The sequence below is a fragment of the Ambystoma mexicanum genome, chromosome 4p, assembly GCF_040938575.1.
Source record: "Ambystoma mexicanum isolate Mex_15411 chromosome 4p, UKY_AmexF1_1, whole genome shotgun sequence".
In the NCBI taxonomy this organism is placed as follows: domain Eukaryota; kingdom Metazoa; phylum Chordata; class Amphibia; order Caudata; family Ambystomatidae; genus Ambystoma; species Ambystoma mexicanum.
The window spans coordinates 1221476639-1221490961 of NC_090927.1; the positions used below are offsets into that span (position 1 = coordinate 1221476639).

Genomic DNA, 14323 nt, shown 5'->3' on the forward strand with positions numbered 1-14323 from the left:
TGGAAGAAGACCAGCCCGTCGGGAGGGATCCCGACGCAGGAGACGACATCGTCGAGGGTACCGACGGGGCCCCTAACCGCCCGTCGGATTCCCCTCTGCCAGTGCCGCAAGACAACTCGGCGGCCATTTTGTTGGCTATACAGTCCTTATGCTCAGAGATAAGGACGAGACTGCCGTTACCAGTGGAGGAACCACTCCCGTCAGGGGACCCGGAACCAGGGCCTTCGGGCAGCCCCCCTCCTAAGAAAAGAAGGATTCACCCTCCACCTCCTTTTCAGCCGTCGCGCCCCGTTCAGCCCTCCTCCCCGTCCACGACTCGAGGGGATGATACGGGAACTGACACGGCCGCAACGGGTACGGACGACGAGGTGTACGACGAGGATCTGCCGTCGTCTCCTCCCACCCGGGCTTCCCCGCCCGACGAGATTGGATCTTTTCACTCCATGATCGCCAGGGCATCCGAGCTCTTCCAGCTCTGCCCTGAGGAGAAGAAGAAGGAAGGTTTCCTTTATCAGCGGCGCGAGGCCAAGAGGAAGACGGTCCTCGCGGTACCTCTACTGGACGATATTTGGGATGAGGGCCTCGCCCTCCTCAAGAACCCATCCACGACGCCGGCTAGAAGAGACCGGTACGAGAAGAAGTACCGGGGTCCCGGACGCGGCCCCCTTGTGCCTCCGGGCGCAGCCTACCCTGGACTCCGTCGTCTCCGCGGCGGCCAGGAAGAAAGCGGGGGGTGGGTTGCGGCCTCCACGTCGACTTCCCCGCCGGACGGCGAGGGAAAGAAATTGGACACGATGGGGCGCAGGGTCATCTCGTCTGCAAAAGCGGACACGGAGACAGCCCGGGCTCTCGGGGTTCTCCAGCAACGGCGGCCGCCCTTTCGGAGCGGCGGAGGCAAGGGCGCCTCCAAAGGTTCCGGCGGCGGATTTTCCACCTACCGTCAGGCGGCCCGTTCGTCGTCTCAAGAAGCTTACAGGGGACGAGGCAAGTCAGGCGGACCCCGCCGTCGTCGCCAAGGAGGCCAAGGCGGCAAAGCCTAGTCTAAGCAGGATTGAACCGGCCGTGGGGTCGGGCCCCCACCGAAGCACCCCGGTGGGTGGCCGGCTGGCGAGCTTCGTCAGCGTGTGGGAGTCCATCTCCACCGACCGTTGGGTGCTGGACGCCCTAGCCCAGGGCCACAGGCTCGAGTTTCAAAGAAGGTGCCCGCGCGTCCCCCCTGTGGCCAGGAAAGAGCTTCATGTCCCTCAGCTTCTCCGTGAGGTAAGGGCGATGCTAAGGAAGGGCGCCATCGAACTCGTCCCAAGGAGGCTTCGGGGCTCCGGAGTTTACTCAAGATACTTCCTCGTGAAGAAGAAGACGGGAGGATGGCGCCCCATCCTAGACCTACAACTGCTGAACAAGTTCATCAAGGCTCAGAAGTTCCGGATGGTCACCCTCCAGCACGTCCTGGGTCAGCTGGAGGAGGGCGACTTCCTGTCGTTGTTGGATTTGGAGGATGCCTACTTCCATATTCCCATCCTAAAGGGGCACCGAAAATTCCTCAGGTTCGTGGTCCAAGGGCGTCACTACCAGTTCAGAGCCCTTCCCTTCGGTCTACGGTCGTCACCCAGGGTATTCACCAAGTGCCTTGCACCAGTGGCAGCGCAGCTGCGCCGAGAGGGGATCCACGTCTACCCCTACCTGGACGACTGGCTCATCCGAGCCAAGACGAGGGAGCTTGCCGTGGAGCACACGGCAAGGACCGTCCAACTTCTCACGGACCTGGGATTCTCCGTGAACTACGCCAAGTCCCACCTGCTACCCGCGCAAAACGCACTGTTTCTGGGAGCGAAGCTCGACACAGTGTCCCTTCTGGCCTCCCCGTCGGAGGAAAGGACCAGGTCCATCCTGGGCAAGGTACAGCGGATGTTGGTTTCCGACGCGGCCAAGGTGAGGTCCATCAAGTCCCTCCTCGGAATGATGTCTTCTTGCATCTACCTCATTCCCATGTGCAGGCTCCGGATGCGCCCGTTGCAGGAGTTCCTGGACACACGCTGGATCCAAACGACGGGCGGCTTCGAGGAGAGGATCACACTCGACGAGAGTTTCCGCCGAGCGATCCGGTGGTGGGGCACCCGCGCGCATCTGACGGCGGGCATGGACCTCCAGACAGTGACCACGGATGCCTCCCTGGAAGGGTGGGGAGCGCACACCGAAAATCTGCACGCGAGAGGCCTTTGGCTCCCGACGGAGTAGTCCCTCCATATCAACGTCCTGGAGTTCCGTGCAGTGTTCTGGGCCCTGAGGTCCTTCCTTCTGTCCCTCAAGGGCAAGGTGGTGAGGATCTTCACCGACAACACCACCACCATGTTTTACATCAGGAAACAGGGCGGAACCAGGTCCCCAGCACTGTCCAAGGAGGCGCAGGACCTGTGGCATTGGGCCGTCGCCCAAAGGATGTTTCTGGTGCCGTTTCATCTGGCAGGGATAAAAAACACCATCGCCGACTCACTCAGCAGCGAGCTGCCCTCGTGCCACGAGTGGGAACTACGGCAGGATCTAGTGGATCGCCTCTTCCGACGGTGGGACTCACCCCAGATCGACCTCTTCGCGATGGCGACGAACTCCAAGTGCCGGAGGTTCGCCAGCAGGTTTCCCCAGCCGAGGAGCATGGGCGATGCTTTCTCTTTCCCCTGGCCGGGCCTGTTCCTATACGCGTTCCCTCCATTGCCACTACTGATCCGGCTCATCAACCAGCTCAAGAGGTCACGGTGCAGGATGATCCTCGTCGCACCTGCGTGGCCGAGGCAGATATGGTTCCCGGACCTTCTGGACTTGTCAGCGTCCCCGTCAATCAAGCTGCCAGTGGACGCGGATCTGCTCTCCAGGGAAGGAGGCGCCATCCTCCACCACGACCCGAAGTCGCTGAACTTGCAGGCCTGGCTCCTGCAGCGCTAGAGTTTGGAGGATACGACATACCGGCCGACTGCAGAGAGGTTCTTGCAAAGGCCAGGGCGTCCTCGACTCTTAAATGCTAGGGACACAAATGGAAGAGGTTCTCTGTCTGGTGCCACGCACAGAACATTAACCCTCTAAGGATTACGGCTCCCCAAGTACTGCCGTACCTGTTGACGCTGGCCAAAGCTGGACTGGCACACGCGTCCATCAAGATTCATCTTGCTGCGATCTCCCGATACACTAGAACCAGCGGGCGGACGTCCTTGTGGTCTCATCGTCTGGTGAAAGAGTTCATGAAGGGACTGTTCAGATCGTTCCCGCCGGTGAAGGCTCCGGTCCTGGCGTGGGAGCTCAACGTGGTGCTGACCAAGCTCATGGGACCTCCGTTCGATCCTCTGCACTCGGCCCCGTTGAAGTTCCTGTCGTGGAAAACAGCGTTTCTTGTGGCCATCACCTCCGCACGACGGGTGGGAGAGATCCAGGCCCTTTCCTGCAAGGCCCCGTACTTGATTTTTCACGACACGAGGGTGGTGCTCAGGACGCACCCCTTCTTCATGCCCAAGGTGCCGTCGGACTTCCATCTCAACGAACCCTTGGTGTTGCCTGTGTTTTTCCCGTCGCCTTCGTCGCCGGCTGAGAGGACTTTGCACTCGCTGGATGTGGCTAGAGCGCTGAAGTTCTACGTGGATCGCACGAAGTGTTTTCGGAAGACGTCACAACTCTTTGTGAACTTTTGACCTGTCAATCAGGGGAAGGCTCTCTCGAAGGCTTCCATTTCCAGATGGCTCTGTCACCGGTTGGCAAACCGACCGCTGCCTGGCCGTCCGGGAGCACATTCCACCAGAGCGATCGCAGCTACCACGGCGTTCCTATCTGGTGTGCTCCTGCTGGACATTTGCAGGGCTGCTACGTGGAGGTCGACGCACACCTTCACGAAATTCTACTGCGTCGATCGGGATTCCAGGGAGGAGTCCAGGGTCGGCCAAGCAGTGCTGCGCAACCTGTTCGCCTGAGGTGAGCCTGGTGAGGAGGTAAGATTGCTTAATGTTGAGTTTGATGTGATGCTTAATGTTGAGCCTTTGCCACCTCCCGTGGTTGTGCATGTGGGTACTGCTATGTATTCTTTATTCATGAGCCTGTGAATCCATGCCAGACCCCATGCTGGAGAAGGAACAAGTTACTTACCTGTAACTGTTGTTCTCCAGCATGGGTCTGGCATGGATTCACATGCGAACGCTCCCGCCTACCCCTCTGCGGCTCTTCACTTGGTCATACTGCCACTTCACGTGCTTCCAAATCTGAAGATGGCTGCCAGAGGCGGGGCTTAGGTAGAGGGCAGTCATTGGCTGTGGTCAGTATGACGCAGAGGCCAGTGATTGGTTACTACTACGAAAGACAGATCAGAAACAAAACTGATACTGGTTTTTTCTTTACCGAGGATTCCCAGCCTGACGACGGGGAATATTCATGAGCATGTGAATCCATGCCAGACCCATGCTGGAGAACAACAGTTACAGGTAAGTAACTTGTTCCATCTCATTCCCGACCGGAGCGACTGGCTCGCCCAGATGCTCGCTCCCCAAATGATGGGTTGGCACATTTGTTCTGCATGTGCAGTCTGTTGCATAGCTTGGGCTTCTCCCTGAACTTTAAGACGTCTCATGTTCGCTGTCCAAGTCACCCCTTTTTTTTCGGTGCAGTCTTGGACTCTTGTCTGGGCAGGATGTCTCCCGCGGCCTACAAACATCTATAAGATGGTTCATGTCCTCCAGTCACAGGAGAGTTCCGGACTTGGCCTTCCTGTGCTTGCTGGGTCTTGTGGCCTCCTTCCTTCCTTTATAGTGCCGGAAACCCAGATGTGTATGAGGTCGCTTCAGTTACTTCACTGTTAGTGGTCTCAGCTCCAGGGGCACACATACAAACTTTTGCAGGTCTCGGGGAGAGTATCACAGGTGGTCTCTATTGGAAAACTTGTTGAAAGGGGCATTGCTGCGACAACCCTGGACTCAGCTGACTGTAGTCACGGATGTGTCCTTAAAGGGTTGCAGTGCTCTCCTGCAAGACCTGACAGCCTTTGGTGGTCTTCTCCTTCAGAGGGCCAGGAACACATCAACTTGCTGGACTTGAGAACAATCGGGCTGGCTGTGGCTGCCTTCCTCCCTTTTAATACAAAACAGGAATGTGCTAGTCCTGATGGACAACAGAGTCCATGAACTACCTCAACAAGCAAGGTGGATGATGGGTCATTGCCACTGTGCAGTGGAACAATGCGACTCTGGTTGTAGGTTCTGGAGAACGAGTGGTCTCTGATGGGAGCTAATTTCACTGGGACGAATAACATCATTGTGGATGCCTTCCGCAGGCAGACTTTGGACTCCCACGAGTGGAGCTCTGCCAGGAATTTCTGGACTCCTCAGGTTCACCTGTTTGCTTCAAGTGTGAACAGGATGTCCAGTTGTTCTGCTCCAGTGAATTTACTCACCAGGGAGCTCTGGGGGACACCCAGACCGTCGAATGGATTTTGGCCGGTTCTTATGAGACTCCGCCAGTTTTGGTCCATATTGATCGCTCCAGACTGGGCGCAGAGAATGTGGTACTGAGTTACTGGACGTGCCCATCTGCCCTCCCTGGTACCTTCTGTGGAGAGTGCATCTGCTCTCCCAGTCAGAAGGTCGGGTGCTCCATCTGAACCTTGCCAGCCTGAATCTTCATGCCGGTCTGCTCAGATATAGGGGTGGCATTTGTCAGATGTCCTGGATGGGGCTCCTCTTGGTTCGAAGGGCCTGCATCCAACACCATTTATAACTGTAGGTGGCGTACATTCATATCCCACTCGCGGTGCTGGGAGAGCGATATGAATGCTTTTACTCGTCCCACATCCACTTTACTGTTTTTTTTTTGCTTTCCGTTGCCTGCAGATTGGCACAGTGAACCGTGTTGCAATTTTGGTTCTTCAAAATCCCCACTGTTATGCAATTTTTGCTGGACTTGTACAACCAGTTTCACCCATGCTAGTTTGTTGTTCTAGCATGGGGTTTAATTTTAGTGTTGACTTTTTGTATGTGCTCCATTTGCGTTCCTGTATTCTTGTTCTTTAAGGTTGTCCTCCCTTAAGGGGATTTTGCTGGTGCCCATCGCTTCCACTAGACTGGTAAGTATGCTCTAGGTGGTGTCTGTTAAACCACCTTATTTGGTTTTTTCAAGGAGAAGGTGACGTTGAGAGTGAGGGAATCTTTCTTTCCGAAGGTGGTCTCAGACTTCTACCTCTCTCAACAGAACAGTCTTCCTGCCTTTATTTCCCCCTCTGTCCCATCTTTCCAAGAAACAGGACTGATTACATCGCCTTGACCCTGTGCGGGCCATCAGCTATGTCGCTCTGACAAGGCATGAAAGGACAGATGACAAGTCTTTTTTTGGATTATGCTGGTGTCCGTGCTGGCAAGGCTGTGACCAAACAGACCCTTTTGGAGTTAGATCATCGTCTGCATTCCAGGATGCTACGACCTGGCTGGAAAGGATGCACCTGAAGGTCTCGGAGCTCACTTGATCAGACCAGAGGTCTATTCTGGACATTTGTCAGGTGGCTTTGTGGGACTCGCTGTACACATTCGGCAAACATTACTGTTTGGATTGCTAGTCAATACAGGACACTCAGAGCTTTCTGGTATAGGTAGAGTCCTTGGTATCCTCCCTCGTCCTGGTCTACGTACTGCTATGGGAGTCTTTTATAGATAATTAATCTGTTTGAGGAAGGAAGCCATTACAATAAGAAATGACCTACCTCTCTGGCATCCTTCTTTCTGCTTGCTCTGTATGTTTGCTATTTCAGTAAGACTGTTTTGTCTTCATGCACAACAAATGCTGGCCTTTTGTTTGACAGTAGAACCGTAAAGGGTTCAAAGAAAGCAATGTAGCACTGGTGACAGTTAATTTGTAAGGAAAGAATTGGGTGTAAATTGTTGAACACGCTGTGGACCTTTTGGTTTCATATTGATCACTCAATGATCGAGAACACTTTTAAATGTCTGAAACGATATTTAATCTTGAAAAGAAGCTAAATAAATGAAGTTACATATTTACTAAAAACGTTAAAGATTTTCAACTGGCCACACAGACGTAAATTACTTTGAGGACAATTTCCCCCTTTTTTGCTGTTGGGGTGCATTTGCAGTAGTGCCGTTCAGATCTGAGCATTTGGATCCTTTACTATTTCCTAATAGGATTTTGTTCTTTACTTGTGTAAGTGAAAGCCTTGTTAAAAAGTTTGTTTTCTGTCTTCAAAATTAGCTTTCTTTAAATATTCATCTGAAATGCATTGTTATACATGTATGGGGTTCAAGCATTTGAAAACGCTCATGACTATCCTGTTTTTGTAGCCACCTGTCGCTGTTCCACACCGAATTCATTCAACAAGTAGAAGTGTAAGAGAAGAGAAAACACGCTCTGAAATAAACTGTAAGAATTTTCAGTATTCTTTGTGCAGAATTTAAATTGTGGCCCAAAGTACTTTTTTGTGGGTTGAGTGGCAGTGTTGCCCTTAAATAAATATTTGCCCATGCAACTGAGATTTACAGTTTAATGTATTCAACGCTATATTTATATATACCTGCTTGATACTTCTATCAAGTGTATCAATCACATGGTTCTAGGGTGATGCTGGTTTAGTCATATCTGGTGTGGGTGTGTCCGGTTAAAAAATAGAATTGGTTGTCAAGAATATTTGACTTAAGTGAGTCATCTTTCTTATTATGACCTGATGTGTACAAATAGTAATTAAGTCTTGTCAACGGCCAAATCAATGTGGTGGTCAGACTTTCTGTTGTGTCCAAGATTGTTTCCTCTGCTGATTATGAAATACTAGATAATAGTTGTGTTTGTGTCACAGATGTGCTACATAGCTCCCACACTCCAGAATATGGTTCAAGGTTTAAAAAAAAATGACCAAAATGTTAGTAAGGGGTTCCCTACCTTGACCAACCCTACTTCTTACAAGCTAGTTACAGGTATGGACCGAAAGGCAAATGACTTGTCCGACTCCCTCCGGGGGTCTTCCACATGTGACTCTCCAGATGTTTTAGACTACAACTCCTATGATCACTCAGCATGGACTATGCTGCCTTGTGCTCATGGGAGTTGTAGTCCAAAACATCTGGAGAGCCAAAGTTTGCAGACCCCTGGTCCAAGTGGTCCCTAACCTAACACTCACCAGAATTTCTCAGTAGGAATTATGATTTTCTTGTGCTGGTAACAGACACACAGGTCCAATCTCATGCATGTACTCCCCCCCACCCCCCTATCTTTCCCCTGATCTCTCTATTGCTTACACTTCACCCTCCATTCTCCTTCTCTTGCACCCTCTGGTCTTTTTCTTCTCCTCTCCACCCTTCTGTCTCTCAATGTTCTTTGCAAACTTCCCACCTCTCTTCACCCTCCTCATGATCCCACCTCTCCTTGCACCTCTTACCCTGCCCCTCTCCTTGCGTCGCTGCCCCTTTCCTCTCCTGGCGTCGCTGCCCCTTTCCTCTCCTGGCGTCGCTGCCCCTCTCCTCTCCTTGCGTCGCTGCCCCTCTCCTCGCGTCGCTGCCCCTCTCCTCTCCTGGCGTCGCTGCCCCTCTCCTCTCCTTGCGTCGCTGTTAAGACGGATTTCCGAACTCTGTCCTGGTGGCGCAGAAGTTCAGAAGGCCAACCTAATTACTTGGAACAGGGTAACCTCTGGACAAGCCAGACCAATCAAGGTAGCGATCGCGGCGGTCAAGACTAGGTCTCAAGAGGGGTGAGGGTGACTGAAAGCCCGCAGTGAGCACACAAAGCAAGGGCGCTTACAAACTACTCCAAACAGTTGTTTATATCAAAAATAGATACACATTTATTATAAGGCCTTGAAACTAATAACCACAGTAAAAGCAGCAATATACAACGATATTAAACCAACACATACACTATCCACCCAATATATATACAGAATACACAGTTTCACAGCATTAGCAGCACGAAATATGTTATCCACCTGCAGGGGAAGGAAAACAGGCAGTGCGAACCAATGCGTGTGATATGTCCGCCTTCTGAGGCCCCTAACTGGATGGTAGTCCAATCCCTACGAAGAGTGGAGCCTAGCGCTCAAAAGTACCTGCACACGCCGGTGCCAATGGGCAGAAGGTGAAGCTCTTCGGAGGACGTTGGACAGCTCTGTAGGGTGCCCTAATGAAGGAGAACACGGTCCGCGACTCTAGCGCAGCCTCCACTGTGAGGCAGAAGCAGGGCGCGAGTACGGACAAGGGATGCTGTATTTACAGCGGGGAAAAGCAAGGGGCACTGCAGGAGGGCGACCAGATCCTAGCTAATCTACTCACCGGTCCCCGAAGCAAGCAGGCCCGAGCTTCTCCTCGATAGATGCAGCTTCTGGCAGGTTCTGAAGAGCAGGGAACGTCTCGTCGTCGTGCAGAGTAAAAAGACGTCCCGATCGAAGAATCCTGCACAGTTTTGTCGCCACGGCAGGGCAACGGAACGGCCGGGTGTATTCAAGCCAAACGAGCACCGTTCACCTCTAGCTTAGGGTTGCTAAGCAAACGAAGCGTGTGAGCGTGCCCCGGACTCAGAATACCACCCAACCTGTCGGCGATTACAGAGCAGGGCTCCTTAGTAAGCTGGTCAGTCAACTGGATGGCCCAGAGACACTTCCGAAGGCTTACGGCAGGAGTTGATGAAGGTGCCGGGAATAGCTGGTCCTGCTATTCCAATAGGTCGAAGCGCCAGTACAGGCCTTCTGGTTCGATCTTAGGTGGAAAGGGCTTCACCGGACGACAGCAATGAGGAGCAGAAGTTCTTCAGGGGGTCACCAGCGATTCCTCGGTCCAGCCTCGTGTTCGCAGGATACTTGGCTCCTGTATCCCTGGGTTCGTAAGAACTCAGGAGATCGACCTGGTAGTGGTGTTTCCAGCTCCCTCTTATCCACGGTTCCCTTCGCGCCAAAACGGAGGGGAGCCAATGGGAGATCCGCTCATCAACACACATACCATACGTGGACCAATCACGGACCACAGTGGTCCCAGGCATTCACACCACCCTAGACTCTCTGGCACCCAGGATGTGTATTGGGACCAGACAGCCCAGCCCACATCCTGGGGGCACTCAAACGACATGTAGAAGCCCGCGAAAGCAACCGTGTTTCGCGGGAAACTACATGCCCAAATAAGGAAGGCCCCGGGTCGCCTGACCCGGGGGAAGGTAAAGGGAGCAAGACGGACAGTGGACGAGACAAAGGAGCCTCGTGGTCCGGCCATTTTGGGTAGCCGGGCCACCCTTTTGTGTTCGCGGCAAAAAGGTGCTCAGAACGGCAAAAGGAGCTCAAAATAAACCAAATGATCGCTGCCACCAGCCCAGTCCCTGAATGACTTGCACCGATCCAAAAACCATCCTACAAGAGTGTCTAGGGTCTGTAGAAGGCTAGAGACCCAAGAGAGCTGTAACTTAGCTTACAGTGCCCTCTTGTGTCGTGTTGCACTAAAATGGCGACACGATAAAAGAAACTACGGGAAACAGCGTTCCCCGGTACTGACTGTCTTAAGGGCATGTCAGTTTCCCCGTAAGAAAGGAGCGAAAGCCCAGAGAAGTACGGCAGAAGGCTGCACTTCTCTGGCAAAGTCAAGAAAACAGGTTGAAAACAATAGCAAAAAGTTTAGGGGTTGCCACATGGAAGGAAAGTTCCCTACAATAACGAAATCTTTCCTAACACTCGCCCCTCCCAGACTATGGACAGGGGGAACTAATCCACCCCTGGATGAGTCTCTTGTTCAGGTCGGTAAAACATTCTGGACAACCCATCAGCATTGCTATGTTGGACACCTGGCCTATGCTCAATAGTGAAGTCGAAGCCTTGTAGACTTATGGACCACCTAAGCAACTTTGGATTCTCCCCCTTCATGTTCATTAGCCACTTTAACGGCTTATGGTCAGTCTGCACAGTGAAGTGGGTCCCATAGAGGTAGGGCCTCAGCTTCCTTAGGGCCCACACAACAGAGAAACATTCTTTCTCTACCGTGGACCATCTGAGCTCTCTGTCCTTAAGCTGGCGACTAATAAAACCGATAGGGTGTTCCTTACCCTTCTCATCTACTTGTGATAGTACAGCTCCTATCCCAGTGTCAGAGGCATCCGTCTGCACGATAAAAGGTCTTTGATAATCAGGGGCCCTGAGCACAGGGGCCTGGCACAAGGAGTCTTTCAAGCCATTGAAGGCCTTCTCACACTCGTCAGTCCAAGTTACCTTCTTGGGTTTCTTCGGAGTTGTGAGGGCAGTCAGAGGAGCAGCTATGGTGCCATAGTCTGCCATAAAATTGCGGTAATAACCCGTGAGTCCTAAGAAGGCTCTCACTTGGGTTTGTGTAGTGGGGGTAGGCCAGTCTTGTACTGCTTGTACTTTACTGGGGAGAGGCTGTATCCTTCCTCCACCTACTTCATGCCCAAGGTAAACCACTGAGCCTTGTCCAATCTGGCATTTACTCGCCTTTATGGTCAAGTGGGCTTTCTGAAGAGCCTGGAGCACAATCCCGAGGTGTTTCACATGGTCTTCCCAGGTGGCACTGAAAACTGCTATATCGTCCAGATATGCAAGACAGAATTCGTCCAACCCATTCAACACATGATTCACAAGCCTCTGGAAAGTGGCAGGTGCATTCTTCAATCCGAACGGCATTACCCGGAATTGGTAAAGCCCGTCGGGAGTTGAAAATGCTGTCTTCTCCTTGGCATGTTCTGCTAAAGCTATTTGCCAATAGCCCGCAGTCAGGTCAAACGTGCTGAGGTACTTGGAGGCACCCAAGGTATCCACCAGCTCGTCAGTTCGAGGCAAGGGGTGAGCGTCTGTCTTGGTGACAGCATTCAGAGCCCTGTAATCCACGCAGAACCTCAATTCAGAAGTGCCTGCCTTTGGAACCAATACCACAGGACTGGACCAAGGACTACTAGAGGGTTCAATCACCCCAAGGTCTAACATCTTGTTGACCTCGGTCTTAATATAAGACCGTACTTTATCCGACATCCTGTATCCCCTACTTTTGGTAGGTACACTGTCTCCTGTGTCAATGTTATGTTTGCACCAAGGTGTCAAACCAGGCGACTGTGAAAACAGGGGGGAAAACTGCCTAAGCAAACTTTTCACCTCAGCCTGCTGATCAGAAGTCAGGTGAGGGGCCACTCGGACACCCTCAACGGAGCTATCTGAAGGACCGCTTTGGAACAGGTCGGGGAGAGGTTCTGACTCCTCTTCCTCAACGTCTGACGCCAGTAGCAGTGCTGCGATTTCGACTCTTGGGACGAAAGCCTTCAGCCTATTTACGTGGAACACTTTTGGAGCCTGTCCAGGCCTTCCAAGGTCCACTAAATAGTTCACCTCACCCAGGGGCTCCACCACTGTGTAAGGGCCTGACCATTTGTCCTGTAAAGCGCGAGGCCTTATAGGGTTCATGATCAGGACTTGCTGACCAGGGGTAAAGTGAATTAAGGAAGCTTTCTGATCGTACCAATGTTTCACCAGCGCTTGTCCTGCCTTCAACTTTTCACTAGCCAAGCCCATCAGGAGTACCATCCGTTTTCTGAGCCCTAGCACATAGTCAACTACATTGGTAGTAACAGGGGGAGTGGGCATCTCCCATCCCTCTTTGACGATGGCTAAGGGTCCCCGTACGGGATGACCGAACAGAAGTTCGAAGGGGCTGAAGCCAACACCCTCCTGTGGTACCTCTCTGTAGGCAAACAGCAAGCATGGTAAAAGAAGATCCCATTTTCTTCTCTGGGGCTCCTCCAGAGCCCCAATCATGCTCTTTAGCGTTCTGTTGAAACGCTCCACCAGACCATTGGTCTGGGGGTGGTATGCAGAAGAGAACTTGTAGGTGACCCCACATTCTTTCCACATAGCCTGCATATACTTCGACATAAAGTTGCTGCCACGATCTGACACAACTTCTTTAGGGAAGCCAACCCTAGTAAATATGCCGAGTAAAGCTTTTGCAACTGACTTGGCAGTTACAGTCTTTAATGGGATGGCCTCAGGATACCTGGTTGCATGGTCGACCAGCACCAGGATAAACCTATTGCCTGAGGATGTTTGCGGGTCAAGGGGACCAACGATGTCGATCCCTACCCTTTCAAATGGTACCCCCACAACTGGGAGCGGTACCAACGGAGCTTGGATTGTCGCGCCAACCTTACCAGACAACTGGCAGGAGGCACAACTCCTGCAGTGACTTTCTACTTGCACCCCCATCTTGGGCCAGTAGAAGTGCATGGATAACCTTTGCTTGGTCCTCTTCATACCAAGGTGACCAGCAAGGGGAACTTCATGCGCCAACTGCAGGAGGAAGGGTCTAACAGAAAGGGGAACCACCAACCTCCTATGGTCTCCTTCTGTAGACTCTGTGGGCTCACTGTACAGGAGTCCACCTTCCCAATAAATCCGATGCTTCCCAGGAGGTTCACCCTCAAGCTGGGAGCAGGCCTGTCTCCTTAGGCCTTCCAGAGATGGGCACTCACGTTGGCCCTTACTGAAGTCGTCCCTATCAGGACCTCCTTCAACTAACAAGTCTTTTAGTTCAGGATGGTCGTTGGGGTCGAACACTTCAGGCATCGCCACCTCCTCGTCAGGCTCGGGCGATTGACCAACTCCCTCCACCGCAGTGGTAGGCGAGCTCGGGGGAATATTCTCTTTCCCCCGTCGGGACTTGTTGACTCCTTTCGCCTTGGGTTTCCCCTTCGGCTGGGGCGGCGTATTGGACTTGGCCAATGCTGCCCGTGCTTGAGACCGTGTGTAGGGTCTTTCGGCAGTGTCTCCTACGAGCCCTAGAGCTCTGAGATCATTGCCCAACAAGACCTTTCCCGGGACGTTTCTCTGAATGCTCACTGGAATCCTAACTGCTGTACCATTTAAAGTTAGATTAACAGGGATCACGGGAAACATACGGAGGGGGCCGTCAGCCAACTTAGTGGGCATCAGAGTAGCTCTGGCAACTTCCTCTGAGTCTACCAAGGTAGAATCCACTACAGTTCGACTGCACCCACTATCCCTAAGAGCTGGAGTATCCACTCCATTGATCAGCACACTGTCTTTAAAGTAGTGCTTGGTATTATCCGGAATCCTAGCATACGCCTCTGCGACTTTAGGCTCCCAGGAACCCAGGGACACTAAAACTACCTCAGCCTCTATTCCGCTGGGAAATGAGTCTGAGGAGAAGGATGCTCCTGTAATCTCTTCTTCCTCGTAGGAGGAGAAGGCCAGATTAGCGGAGTGGACCCCCAAAGGTCTAACCTTACAACGGGGATCCCCCTTCACATGGTCAGTTGCTCCACAAGAAAAACAAGCCCCATTGGGTCTGTTTACGTAGGGAGGCTTATT

The 14323-nt window shown here is 52.5% G+C and overlaps 1 protein-coding gene across 4 annotated transcripts in view; it reads left to right on the forward strand.

The window, feature by feature from the left end:
- The window catches only part of MAP4K3 (mitogen-activated protein kinase kinase kinase kinase 3), a 2398077-nt gene that overhangs the window by 1007475 nt on the left and 1376279 nt on the right, over positions 1-14323 (forward strand). For all 4 annotated transcript variants that reach the window (XM_069606874.1, XM_069606875.1, XM_069606876.1 and 1 more), the window contains exon 13: positions 7314-7392. In XM_069606874.1, the coding sequence (XP_069462975.1) occupies positions 7314-7392 (79 nt within the window). The remainder of the gene's footprint in view (positions 1-7313; positions 7393-14323) is intronic.